Source organism: Caretta caretta, chromosome 11 (genome assembly GCF_965140235.1).
Source record: "Caretta caretta isolate rCarCar2 chromosome 11, rCarCar1.hap1, whole genome shotgun sequence".
NCBI lineage: Eukaryota > Metazoa > Chordata > Testudines > Cheloniidae > Caretta > Caretta caretta.
In genome coordinates, this window is record NC_134216.1 from 45,606,534 (window position 1) to 45,620,462 (window position 13,929).

At 39.3% G+C, this 13,929-nt stretch overlaps 1 protein-coding gene across 5 annotated transcripts in view; it reads right to left on the reverse strand.

Annotated features, from left to right (window-relative positions):
• CCDC141 (coiled-coil domain containing 141) overlaps positions 1 to 13,929 on the reverse strand; it is a 160,376-nt gene that overhangs the window by 37,597 nt on the left and 108,850 nt on the right. For all 5 annotated transcript variants that reach the window (XM_048870030.2, XM_048870029.2, XM_075117985.1 and 2 more), the window contains 3 exons: positions 5,647 to 5,787; positions 4,763 to 4,957; positions 1,522 to 1,705 (listed from right to left, as the gene is read on the reverse strand). In XM_048870030.2, coding sequence (XP_048725987.2) covers positions 1,522 to 1,705; positions 4,763 to 4,957; positions 5,647 to 5,787 — 520 coding nt within the window. The remainder of the gene's footprint in view (positions 1 to 1,521; positions 1,706 to 4,762; positions 4,958 to 5,646; positions 5,788 to 13,929) is intronic.

Genomic DNA, 13,929 nt, shown 5'->3' on the forward strand with positions numbered 1-13,929 from the left:
TTTTGTTGGGTTCAGGGCTTGTACCCTGGGCTGTCCTTTTCTTCTGGGTATGTTGGCCAATTATGCAGTTAGGTTCCCCAGCCTTCTTGGAGATACTACACTAAAGATATTTTCTGACAAATTGGGTTGTAAGTTAATAGCACTGAATTTATAAGGAACTCAGCACCTAATTTTAAATGACCTTCTGATTCTGTGCACTCAGTTCGTACGTGTGCAGCCATTTGCATACGCACAACCTGCACTTCTACATGCAGCTGTGCAAATACAGGTTTCATTTGCATAAACTGGTATGTATACACAATTTGTACTCTGAAAAATGTGGCCCTCAGTTCTGTGACTACCAAAATTAGTTATGAATTTCTTGAGCTTTCATGGGCACTTAATCAAGTTTTATAAATTATGTAAATAATTGAGCACAGGTGTGATATGTTCTATCTAGCCCACAATATTAAGCAGAGGGCAGCTGCATTCTGTACTAGCCAGATTTTCTGAGGGGCTTTCACAGTTTCCTCCAGTTAGAGACTGTTAGATAAAGTAAATAGAAAGTCACTGGGAGAGACAGGAAGAGAATTCAGATCTTCTGACATCAGGTCTGTGCTTAAACCACAATCTTCCCTTCTGTCAATATAACACCTACAGAGCAATCTGCCAGCTACTACATCAGAGAGAGAAGATGGGTGTGGTAAATATCTTTTACTGGACCAATTTCTGTTGGTGAAAGAGTCAAGCTTCTCTCTCTAATATCCTAGGATGGACATGGCTATACCAACACTGCATACAGTTATGTACATGACATTTATAAGGCAATAATCAAATACCCCTAGTTATAAAGAGTGTTAATGTAAAATATGCATTCAGCTCAAAGATCTATAGCTATGAAATACTTCATAGATTTTCCAGTTACAAAACACAGTTAACCATAAAGTCTTAATTCTAATCTCATAAAAACTTCAAGGACATTTAATTTAGACTTCAGGGTAACTCAGAGTGCAGATGGAAAAGCAAATGCCCAATGAACTTTTCAGAACTTAAATTCTGATTTATGTTTTTTAACCCTTAGTTCTGCAACATCTCATATTTCTCAGCCTCAGAACATTGTGTTCCGCACTACCTTAAAGGTGGGGGGCTTTCTCTAGCCAGTGTGAGGAACAGCAGTTTTGGCTACTTTAAGGCTCCCCATCTCCTTTGGGTTAAGTGGGGAAGGACAAGAAGGGCAATTGCTTGAGCAAAGGGCTGAACGGAAGGGGCTCATGTGGTCCACTGGCCCATGCACACCTCAGATTATTTATACTTTGTTCCCTCCAGGGCATCAGCATTGGTGGCTTCTAGATAATTGGATACTTCTAGAAACAAGTGCCCAGTCAATACTTAAAAAAGCATTTGATTTTAATCTTGTGGGATTTTCTTTTAAAAATAAATAAATGTAGGAATTAAACAGTCCCTTGCTTTCTCCTGTCCCAAACTATTCAATTTGCATTTGGTTAACAGCACAATCGCTAGGCAGCTTAAAGGAGTCCTTACCATATATGTGTTTAGCAAGGTCAGTAATCTGCTGAATTCTTTCCTCTTGTTGAAGCACCATAGGCTTGATAAATTTATAGAACTGCTTATAGAGAATTGCCACTGCTTCCTTCGTTTTACACTCTGCAGAATACTTCCCAACTCTAACGACTGTAGCATTTGCTTCTTCATACCAAAACTGACACTGGCATGTATTAGAGAGGGAAAAACCATGGCATTTAAGTAATGGATACAACAAAACTTTATAAAAACTAAACAAATATTAACAATAAGAGCTTTTGGTGCAGTAGGTTTGTCCTATTCTTATGTGTCTTTGAATAACAGCAGTAAAGATGAGAAGTGACACAAATAATGTTCAGAAAATATGTGGTGATAGCATAACCTGATGAATGATAACTCATTTGCAATATTATTCCTACAATCAAGAGTTGATGATTTTTCTGTTAAGTTGCATTGGACTCCATACAAATGCACTCTCTTTACAAGCAAAATGATATTATTTTTTAGTTACTACCTTTCGAACCTCAGTTTGGGCTGGGAACCAAGTCTGTGCTCTTATGCATCAATAGAGATTCTGCAGGACAAATCAAACCCTCAGTTACACCTGTTATAACTCAATGGACTTCAAACTATGACTTCAGTTACATCTGTGAAACCCAATGTCTTCTATGAGGTTGCATAGATTTAACTCACTGGAAATTACAACTTGATCTAACGACCACGGAAATCTTTGAGGGTCTTTCTATTGGGCTCAGTGGGCTTTAGAGCACATCCTCAGTGAACAATTTAGAGTGATGCACAAAGTGGAACAGAATCTGGTGCTCACTCAGTCTTAGCTACGTTGGCTCTGCAAGGCTAGTAGGAGTAAAGTTCACTCATTTTTTTTGTCATTAAGATCAGAACTGATGACTCTGCATACATGAGTCAAAAATCTGTTGAGTGAGATGGTGCTATTTTTACAGTTCAGTAAAACAGAATAGTTACAAAACAGTTTTTCAGAATAAAATCATTCTTCAAAGTTTAGCATTGGGAAATCCCATCTTTTTCCAGGGGGTGGGGGGATTAAACAAATGTAATTGCACAATTGCTGCCAAATTATTCACCTCCTCAGGGATGAACTGGATTTTGGGAGTGTTTATTGGCAGTGGGGAAATTGTTTTGTCCAAGGATTAACATTTTGATCTGTCATGAAGGAAATCTATTAGTCATGTATTTAGATTAGAATGAAGAACTGAAACAGCTTTATTGCTAAAAATAAATGACCATGATGATAGGAATGTGCTTGATTCACAGCAGAAGCACCTACACAAGAGAGTGTGGATGGGGGGGAGGAAATCATATATTTAGCTGATTTAGAAATTTAAAGTATTCTGTTTTAACCACAACAGATTTGAATCTTTAAACAAGATTTCATTTTGCAGCTGTACAAACCACAGACAGTACACAGTGACCGGCAGGTAAAGGTCATGTTGATTTGGGGAACATAGAATCATAGAATATCAGGGTTGGAAGGGACCTCAGGAGGTCATCTAGTCCAACCCCCTGCTCAAAAGCAGGACCGATCCCCAATTAAATCATCCCAGCCAGGGCTTTGTCAAGCCTGACCTTAAAAACTTCTAAGGAAGGAGATTCCACCACCTCCCTAGGCAACGCATTCCAGTGTTTCACCACCCTCCTAGTGAAAAAGTTTTTCCTAATATCCAACATGCATCGCTTTTTGTTGTGCACTGGAATACATTGTGGAAAACATAATCAAATGTATGTTTCAGAATAGTCCGAGTCACTGTGATTAACACTTATTGATGGAAACCTTGTTCTTACATGAAGCAGGGAGTGGACAAATAGCATTAACAAAACTAAGATACGTAGGACACACTGACAATTTACTGTTTTCCATCAGAACAAGACAAGTCAATTTATTAAGTGACAGATGTAATACTGCTGGAAGTCACTGGATGGTGCTACTGGAGATGGCCTTACTAATTCTGTTTATCTGAACGTTTAGGAGATCGATCTTGGGGAAATTCTGATTTTCAGCTGAGGTACAGCTCTTTTTAGATGCTAAACATATCAGCAGTGAAGTCCGTTTTGCTCTTTCTAACTAAAATATTTTTCTTAGGTTGCAGTTGCTGCTTACAGGCTATACACATGAAAACAAGCCAACCAATACATTAATGGCCAAACTCAATCAATCCAGGGCCCAAAGCACAACCCACAGGGACTCCCCAATGGTCCCAAACCCATGCCGTGGTCCTGTACAGGAATCATGGCCCCTCCTCTTCTTGGGTTGCCAGCAAGTTTCAGAGGTAAGACAAATGAAGCATCTCAGAGCTCTTGGAGCTAATGTTTCAGGCTCTCTGCAAACTTAGACAGGCATCAGTTACAAACCAGTCACAATTTCAAGCTTTTCTTTGCATCCATGATGCCTACAAGCAAGGTTTTTTTTTTAAATGAAGGTTGAGTTCTGATTTTGTGACTCCAGGAGCTGGTTCTAGGAATGGACTTACAGTGCCCATGCAGAGGCCACTCAAGACACTCTGCTGCCCTACACAACACTTTAATGTGCCATCCCCCCTCACCACTCAAATTTGGCCTGACTGCCCCTCAGTCATGACGGATGGGTGGTGGGTGAAATTTGAGCACATGGCATTACGACTTGGCACATGGGGTCGCAACTGCCCAGAAATCTGCTGTCCTTGCAGCTGCCTACCTTGCCTATAGCTAGAGCAGCCTCTGTGCCTATGTTTTAATTCCATCCTGATTCTGTGGCATCAACATATTACAAAAGGGACAATTGCATATGAGCAATATCACTACCTTGAGTAACCTCTCCATTGTCTCTCTGAATAGGATATAGAGAGATCTGTCCCTCTGAGCCAATCAGAACAGTGCTACATACCTTGAAATGATGGGAAATAGTATCACAAAGAAATCACCCTACTTTATGCAGATCCAGTGTTCAAGGAGCCCAGGGTAGGATGTATGGAACTGAAGCTGTAAATCCAGCTTGTTGGTTGGAACAGCAGCCACAGAAGGGCTGTGTTGCGGCCCCAGAGGCAAAGGTGGGTGAGTTAAATGTATCCCCCCAAAAACTCCAGGGTGTCTTCACAAAGGCAGTGTAGGGACTTATGGGTCCAAGAGGATTAATGGCACAAAGTCGAACTATAGAGGAGTATGCTTTTATCTCCCTTTGCAGGCCCCATATCAGAGCTACAGAGTGGATTTCAGGTTTTATTAATACCTCTTCCATCATCTGCTGCAGATGCTCAATCAGATCCAAATTTTGCTTGTAATCCTCCACAACTCTGCCAAATTTGCTCAGCTGTTTCTGTAACTCGTTGACTGACTCCAAGAGGACACCAGCTTTACCATCAGGATGATTTATTACACAGCCAGTAACTTTCTTCTCTAAATTATCCATCTTCTTTCTCAGAATCTATTTTGAAAGGTGCACTCTTGTTAACAATGATGACAGAAAGGTCATGGATGTTTTTAGAAATTGAATAGTAGGGAAAATTTGCAAGCCTCCCTTCATAGCCTGTTGTCTAAAAACTACAGTTAAGAATACTATACATTTTCAAAAGCAAAGGCAGAAGGCTCTACCCTTAGATGGGCATGGACAACTCCTATTGCAGTCAATGGAAAAAGCACACATCTCCCTAAAGGTAAATTGAGTTAAACATTTACAACTTTTTAACTTTAAAAGAAATAGATCTTTCTATAAAATATAGGCTCTTATTATATACCCTTGAATAGAATGATCTAGATGGTATCTAGAAAAAGAGCAAAGGAAGAATTTTAGCATCTCATTTTGGCTAAAAACAAATTAATTTCTTTAAAGCATATTCTGTTAACTTCTACAGAATTAATTTCAACATACAGGTCAAGAATCTGATGTCAGTAATATCAGTGCAAATCTGGAGTGATTCCACTGATTTGAAGAAATAGGAGTAACTCTATATTTACACCAGTATAAATGATGTCAGAAACTGGTGTACACATTGTAGGTTGTTATTCATAGATTGGAAGGCCAAAATCATGTAGTCCGATCTCCTGCTTAACAGAAGCCATACGATTTCACCCCAGTAACATCTACATCAAGCCCATAACTTCTAATGTTATTACCTGCATTTTTTCAGCATACACTTCAACCTGCTGAATCTGTATCTTAAGAACTTTCAAATTTCGAGCTTTTTCTGTTTTCTTGGTATAGTTAAATTTTAGGTTGTTGAATTTCTTTTTCAGATCTTTAAATGACTCTCTGAGCTGTAAGAAAATTAGCATATTTTTCAATAAGAAACACTGGATCACATTTTAAAATTGTTAAATGGCTGCTAAGACAAACTAACTACAACAGGAACATTTAGAGCTTCTCCTGGGGATTAAAAACACTATAGATCATAAAGGAATCTTTGTGCCCTCCGTTCCTCAGCAGGTAAAACTATAAGTCAATGTTTCTTTTCAGTAGTGGAAAAATCTTGCTGAATGAACATGAAACAATATTACACATAAATCCTTGAAAATATACCTGTAATATAAGCATTCTTGTAATGAGAAAAATTTGCTTAATTGCCTAAGGCCAGCATAAAGCCCTACATACCATTTAAGCCATGTGGGCATAGAGGGAATAAGGAGAACGATTGTATAAGGGATGCTTTGCACTTCCTGCATGTTGAAGGGGATCTATGAGTCAGCTAGCACAGAAAGGGATGTTTTGGTCAAGGTAGGAGCCAGTGGATACTTGCTTAGGGTTAAATCCTGGCCCCAAAACTTTCATTGACTTCAGCGGGGCCAGAATTTCACCCATATGAAGTATGCAGAGGAATTTTGTCTGATATTCCAATTCAAAGGCTGAAGTAGTGGCCATGGAGGTGCTGTAAATCCCATGACCTGCCCATATGTTGAGGGACATGAGTTTCATACAGTTCCTGGATAAATAGTCTACCAAGGCTTGGATGAATTTCACCCATTGTGACTTTCCCCTACAAAATTTGATTTAGTTTGTATCACCCTAGTTTTTTAAAGGTAGGACATTATCATTATACTCAGAACTAGTCTTTGGCAACCACTCATGGGAGAGACAAAAATTAGTTACTTAACAGGAAAGGTACTTTAATAAATGTGGAACAACCTCTTAATCCATTTGTTTGGGGATACTTGGGGAGATTTTCTCCAGACAGCAGGTTCCCTAATAAGAATAATTTTTTGTATAAAGTTCATTCTAGAGAAAACAAGCATTATGTGTTACATAATCAGAATATTATTGCAGCTGCAGGCAGTGTATTAGTTGTATAATAAGGAAGGTAACATTTAAGGCCCTAATACTGCGAAGAGCTACACAAGTGCTTAATTTTATACACAGTGAGTAGTCTGATTGTCTTCAATGGGACTAACAGTGTGTAAAGATGTTCAGAACTCTTTGAAGGATTGAGGCTTAATGTTGTGTCAGTGCTGGAATTTTGGTGAAATTTTTCAGATCCATAGTTTATTTGCCAAAAAAATGCAGTTTCAGGGTGACCAAAACAATCTGAGAAGTCGGCAAATAGTTTTAACCATATCCAAAATGGGGGGTGGAGGAATTGAAATAGTTGAAATGGTTCATTTCAACATTTTCTAAATGATACATTTTGACTTTGTTTTAAAGCAATGTTTCATTTTGAAATTTAGCTAGATTAATTTTTTAAAGGATAAACCACACCTGAAAAACAAAACAAAATGAAAAAAAATTAATTTCAACTCAAACAAAATGATTTGTTTTACCCAAAATATTTTTGTTTAAGTGAGAAAACAAAAAACATTCAGTTTTGGTTCAACCAGAAACAATTTATGTTAATATAATTTAAATATGCACAAAAATCATGCATACTATATTATAATATCAATTTATTTTGTAAATAGTGCTCAGTACCATGGCATCTAATTGTCTAGGCCTGTTATGGTTTTATTTATATATTTATTTTTACTTTTTCAGTGTTGCTTTGGGTTCATTTTAAATGCTCTGTTATAAAATATATTTGGGGCTTTGTACAATCCTGTTTGGTTCCCTATATAACAACTTGCCCTATATATTCAGTGAGATTAGCACATCGAATATTTTGTTGAATTCCACTACTATTTTTTTATTGTTTCAGAGTTATTTTTCCTTGAATCTTATATAATTCTCTGATTTATTTACAACTGCTAAAATGTTTTTTGCCTATTAACTAAACTATATAACTTTAAAATTTTTTTAAGGGATAGCCCACAAGAGACATGAATGAACCATTTCTGTTTATGATGTGCTATTATAATTATAATAAGACTGCTTAAAATATATTTATGGTACCTTATAAAAGACATTATTAGAACTAAAATTTAATTTTGAAATAAAAAATTCTAACTATGTATAAGTAATACAAAAAATCTAAAATGGAAGAACATAACAGAATTTAAATGCTTTTTTAAAATGGGGGATCCTCCCACAAACTTCATGTACCTTCACAGATTAAAGACTTCTGCTTTTATAAGATCTTGTACACTATGGCTGTATGAAATAAACTGTTATAAAATGATTTTTATCTAGACCAAGCGACACAAAGTAGATGTATAAAATTCATTTACCAGTCTTAATGATCTAGTTCCTGATCTTCGTCCTACAAACACTTATACTGGACAGTCACTTTATTCACTTATGTAGTAACAGTGGGCTCAGGATCAGGCCCCCAATTTGGTATTTAACATGTTTGAGTTTTTGTGTATTTAAGAGTCAGTCAGACATATACTCAAAATCCAAAGAGTAACGAATGCATGTTTTGTAGTTACTGTAAGCACAGTGGCTACTCATACATTATTATTATTACTTACTAATGTTAATCCACCAAGGGACATATTTTTCATTTGCATTTTATCTAGTAGGAGAACATTCCCAGCTAGCACATGATATCAGCAATGCACAGACAGATGGCATTGACTCAGTCTGAGAGAAAGGAAGGGAATTCTATCATCGAGTGTGAGCTCCAATTAGTTAAGCTGTTCATCCCTCCTAATTACAAAGAATAATACATCTACGGTAAAGCACCATTTCAATAAAGGCAGGTGTACGGAACGACATTTTGTCTTCAAAATATAAAATCTTCATTTTAAATCTAATTTGGAGGAAAATCCGCAGGACTGACATACAGATGAGTAAGAGTTTATTTTGGTTTACTTTCAGAGCTTATACCCATACACTACTAATCATTTATAAGGACAGAGGCTCTCCTCATAGCACTATGGGTATGTGAAATGCGATCGCCTTGTTTCAGATAAGATGGTTCATGTGTCAAAGGTCTGCAGCTGCTGTCACTCTTCTCTCTCAGCCTCAGTGGAAAACCAGCTCAAACTCAGGACCATACACTGCTCCCTATCGATACACGCAAACAACTACTATTGACATCAGCAACTGCATGCTCTCATTGAGGGCAGTATACAGCTCTGAATATTTAGAAGCAGAGAAATCTAACCTTATCTCAGTTCTTCACCCATTTACTGCAAAATGTAATGTGAAATTGCTAAAAGAACTTTTCCTCCAAATACCTACATGATTTCAGCCTGCTGGTTTAATGGAACTTTATCACTTAGTGATCTGACCATAGTCTCATAGTCCTTATTCATGCAGCTGTTCCTAACTATAGTCTCCTGTGTCATAGGTGGAGAATGATGGTGGAGGAGGGGGATGGCTGCTACCACTTGCTAAGACTTATCACACAAGAAGCACAAAACAAAAACACTAAAAGCAGGACATAAAGCTACTTTAAAAATGTTTTTGTTAACTGTAAAGTTTAAGAAAAACATTTTCATCCATGTGCAAGATTCTTCCGGAGGCACTTCAATGAGGCATTCTCCTCTCCTTTTTCACTCCTGTAGTCTGGGTATGAAAATAGGCAAGAGGGGAAGGTGGTTGAAAAGAGATTTTCAAAGGGATAGAGACAAAGGAATAAACAGAAGCAAAGCTGGCTAGAAGGTGGGGAGAGGAAAAAGATACCCTTCAATTTATCATTGGAATCTTGTCAAGTAGGCAAGGTGCTGAGAACCCTCAGCTCCTACTGACTTCAGGAGGAATTGAGGGTGCTCAGTACCCCTCAGGAGTGCTAAGCACCTTGTAGGATGAGCCCCAAGCACCAAAGTATACCTTCCTATAAATTTGAGGAATATAACAAAATGGGGGCTTGGGGAGGGTGAGGCTCAGTTCAAGGTACATTACAGTACAGATTATCTGCAAGGTGGTTTGCAAAATTATTCCCTGCTGAGAAAGGTCTTTTTGTTGCAAAGGTCAATTTGCAAAAAGAATTAAGTCATTTTTAATTTCATGTGCATTAGCTAAACACAGGGCTACATCCTGGAGTTATCACAAGGTCTGAGTAAGGGCAGCACATAGTTGCACTATCCTAGAAGCATATCAGTGAGTCACAATTCGATCCTGGCTCTCCTTTGTTGAGGGTAGCCCTATATCTAGCACAACTTACTTCCCTGGCTGGACTGGCTCAACTATACTGGCTGATGCACTTGGGAAGTGTGGAGGGGTGCGGATGGGAGACAGGGCAAAGCTCTGCCTGTATCCTTTCTCTGCCCCCCATGTAGACAGAAGAGCAGTAGCCCTGTAGGGGCTGTGCCCCCTTCCTGTGCACGGTAGCCCAAGTAGGCAGGTAAGGGGGATAAAAGACCTTGACACCTGCTTCAGACATTACAAAAGCATACAGGGCATGAGCTCTTGTTTTTGCCTTTGCAAGCGCTCTTTAAAAAGAAACAGAAAAGAAACAAATGTCTTTGTTTTGTCTGCAAGACTGTTGCATATTTTACACATCTGAACATAAAATTGTTTCCCTGCGTTTTAAAGGAGCATTGATCCTTTACTAGTAGACCAGAGTCTAGCTTTACACACATGGTTAAACTTGTCACACTAAAATTAAGCATGTGCATAAGTGTTTACAGTAGGGTCTAAAACTGCTGATCACAAACTGTTTTGAATTTACATTTGAAATGTGATGTTGCCGATTGGTAAACTGCAAATAATTAGGTTAGGTGGTTGCTGTTACTGTTCTGTTTGACAGGCACTAACAACTGCTTCCTGCTACTGACAGATTAAGTGAAATGTTTACTGACTTACATGTGGTAGATAGCAAAGGAACTAGTATTTGTTCATGTGTGCTTGTTGTTAAGAATAATATCAGCCTTACTACTGATGTTTAATAAATACATTTTAAAATAATAAATTGCACTATTTTAAAACTCTTAAGAAAAAACTCACAACTTTTACCCTCTTGAACTAATTCAGTGCCATTCATTTACTTGGTATCTATGTAGATTTAGTTTTAAATGTTTAATGAAGAAAATTGGCAATGGATTAACATGTATTCAGGTACAATTATCTAAGCATTTGTACAGGAAACATCCTCTGAGCTAAGTAATAACGGAAATGGAAACTGATTAAAGACAAAGGCATCAAAGGGGCTATTTAGCATTAGTTCAGTTATATTAAAATCACCATTCAGTTAGGCCATTGGGTGATTGACTGAGTGGGTTAATGCCTATCTACTTTCCCAGCTACTTTTATGCCTTAATTGAAAATATACCGTGTAATTATTTTTACAGGGGGTTTCCATTAGGTTTGAGAACCTAATGGGTTGACTGTATTTTGCAAAGCAGCTGCTCAAGAGTACTGGTGAGTAACAAAACGAAAAGGAGTACTTGTGGCACCTTAGAGACTAGCCAATTTATTTGAGCATAAGCTTTTGTGAGCTACAGCTCACTTCATTGGATGCATACTGTGGAAAATACAGAAGATGTTTGTTTTTATACACACAAATCATGAAAAAATGGGTGTTTATCACTACAAAAGGTTTTCTCTCCCCTCAAGTATGCATCCGATGCAGTGAGCTGTAGCTCACGAAAGCTTATGCTCAAATAAATTGGTTAGTCTCTAAGGTGCCACAAGTACTCCTTTTCTTTTTGCGAATACAGACTAACATGGCTGTTACTCTGAAACCTGTCATTATGCAAGGTACTGCATTTAGCTGTATGGAGTGGAAATCTATCAACTGCATGAAAAAACTTGTACAGACAGACATCATCTTCCTTTCCCAATGCAAACATATGGACATCGTACCAAAAGGACTGAAGGTAAAAAATCCATTACAATCTACATACCACACAGACTATGCTGACAGCTTGTGCCACACGCTCTCAAAGAAACTGCGGAACCACCTGATCAACATCCTCTACAGCAAACAGGGAAAGATAAAGAATGAGCTCTCAAAAATGGATACTCTCATAAAAAAACAACCTTCCACACAAAATTCCTCATGGCTGGATTTTACTAAAACTAGACAAGCCATTTACAACACACACTTTGCTTCTCTACAAAAGAAAAAGTACACTAAACTTTCTAAACTACTACATGCCACAAGGGGCCACAGCAATGGTTCCCTCAACCCACCCAGCAATATTGTTAACCTATCCAACTATACTCTTAGCCCATCAGAAGCAGCTGTCCTATCTCGGGGCCTCTCCTTCTGCCCCTCCACCCCCACGAACATGATACAGTTCTGTGGTGACCTAGAATCCTATTTTCGACATCTCCAACTCAAGGAGTATTTCCAACACACCTCTGAACAACATACTAATCCACAGAGACCTCCCTACCAACACTACAAAAAGAAGGATTCTAGGTGGACTCCTCCTGAAGGTCGAGATAGCAGACTGGACTTCTACATAGAGTGCTTCCGCCGACGTGCACGGGCTGAAATTGTGGAAAAGCAGCATCACTTGCCCCGTAACCTCAGCCGTGCAGAATGCCATCCACAGCCTCAGAAACAACTCTGACATCATAATCAAAAAGCTGACAAAGGAGGTGCTGTTGTCATCATGAATAGGTCGAAATATGAACAAGAGGCTGCTCGGCAGCTCTCCAACACCACTTTCTACAAGCCATTACCCTTTGATGCCACTGAGAGTTACCAAAAGAAACTACAGCATTTGCTCAAGAAACTCCCTGAAAAAGCACAAGATCAAATCCGCACAGACACACCCCTGGAACCCTGACCTGGGATATTCTATCTACTACCCAAGATCCATAAACCTGGAAATCCTGGGCACCCCATCATCTCAGGCATTGGCACCCTGACAGCAGGATTGTCTGGCTATGTAGACTCCCTCCTCAGACCCTACGCTACCAGCACTCCCAGCGACCTTCGAGACACCACTGACTTCCTGAGGAAACTACAATCCATCGGTGATCTTCCTGATAACATCATCCTGGCCACTATGGATGTAGAAGCCCTCTACACCAACATTCCACACAAAGATGGACTACAAGCCGTCAAGAACACTATCCCCGATAATGTCACGGCTAACCTGGTGGCTGAACTCTGTGACTTTGTCCTTACCCATAACTGTTTCACATTTGGGGACAATGTATACCTTCAAATCAGCGGCACTGCTATGGGTACCGGCATGGCCCCACAGTATGCCAACATTTTTATGGCTGACTTAGAACAACGCTTCCTCAGCTCTCGTCCCCTAAAGCCCCTACTCTACTTGCGCTATATTGATGACATCTTCATCATCCGAACCCATGGAAAAGAAGCCCTTGAGGAATTCTACCATGATTTCAACAATTTCCATCCCACCATCAACCTCAGCCTGGTCCAGTCCACACAAGAGATCCACTTCCTGGACACAACAGTGCTAATAAACGATGGTCACATAAACACCACCCTATACCGGAAACCTACTGACCGCTATTCCTACCTACATGCCTCCAGCTTTCACCTGACCACACCACACGAACCACTGTCTACAGCCAAGCTCTGCTATACAACCGCATTTGCTCCAACCCCTCAGACAGAGACAAACACCTACAAGATCTCTATCAAGCATTCTTACAACTACAATACCCACCTGCGGAAGTGAAGAAACAGATTGATAGAGCCAGAAGAGTTCCCAGAAGTTACCTACTACAGGACAGGCCTAACAAAGAAAATAACAGAACGCCACTAGCCGTCACCTTCAGCCCCCAACTAAAACCCCTCCAACGCATTATCAAGGATCTACAACCTATCCTGAAGGATGACCCAACACTCTCACAAATCTTGGGAGACAGGCCAGTCCTTGCCTACCGATAGCCCCCCAACCTGAAGCGAATGCTCACCAGCAACCACATACCACACAACAGAACCACTAACCCAGGAACCTATCCTTGCAACAAAGCCCGTTGCCAACTGTGCCCACATATCTATTCAGGGGACACCATCACAGGGCCTAATAACATCAGCCACACTATCAGAGGCTCGTTCACCTGCACATTTACCAATGTGATATATACCATCATATGCCAGCAATGCCCCTCTGCCATGTACATTGGTCAAACTGGACAGTCTCTACATAAAAGAA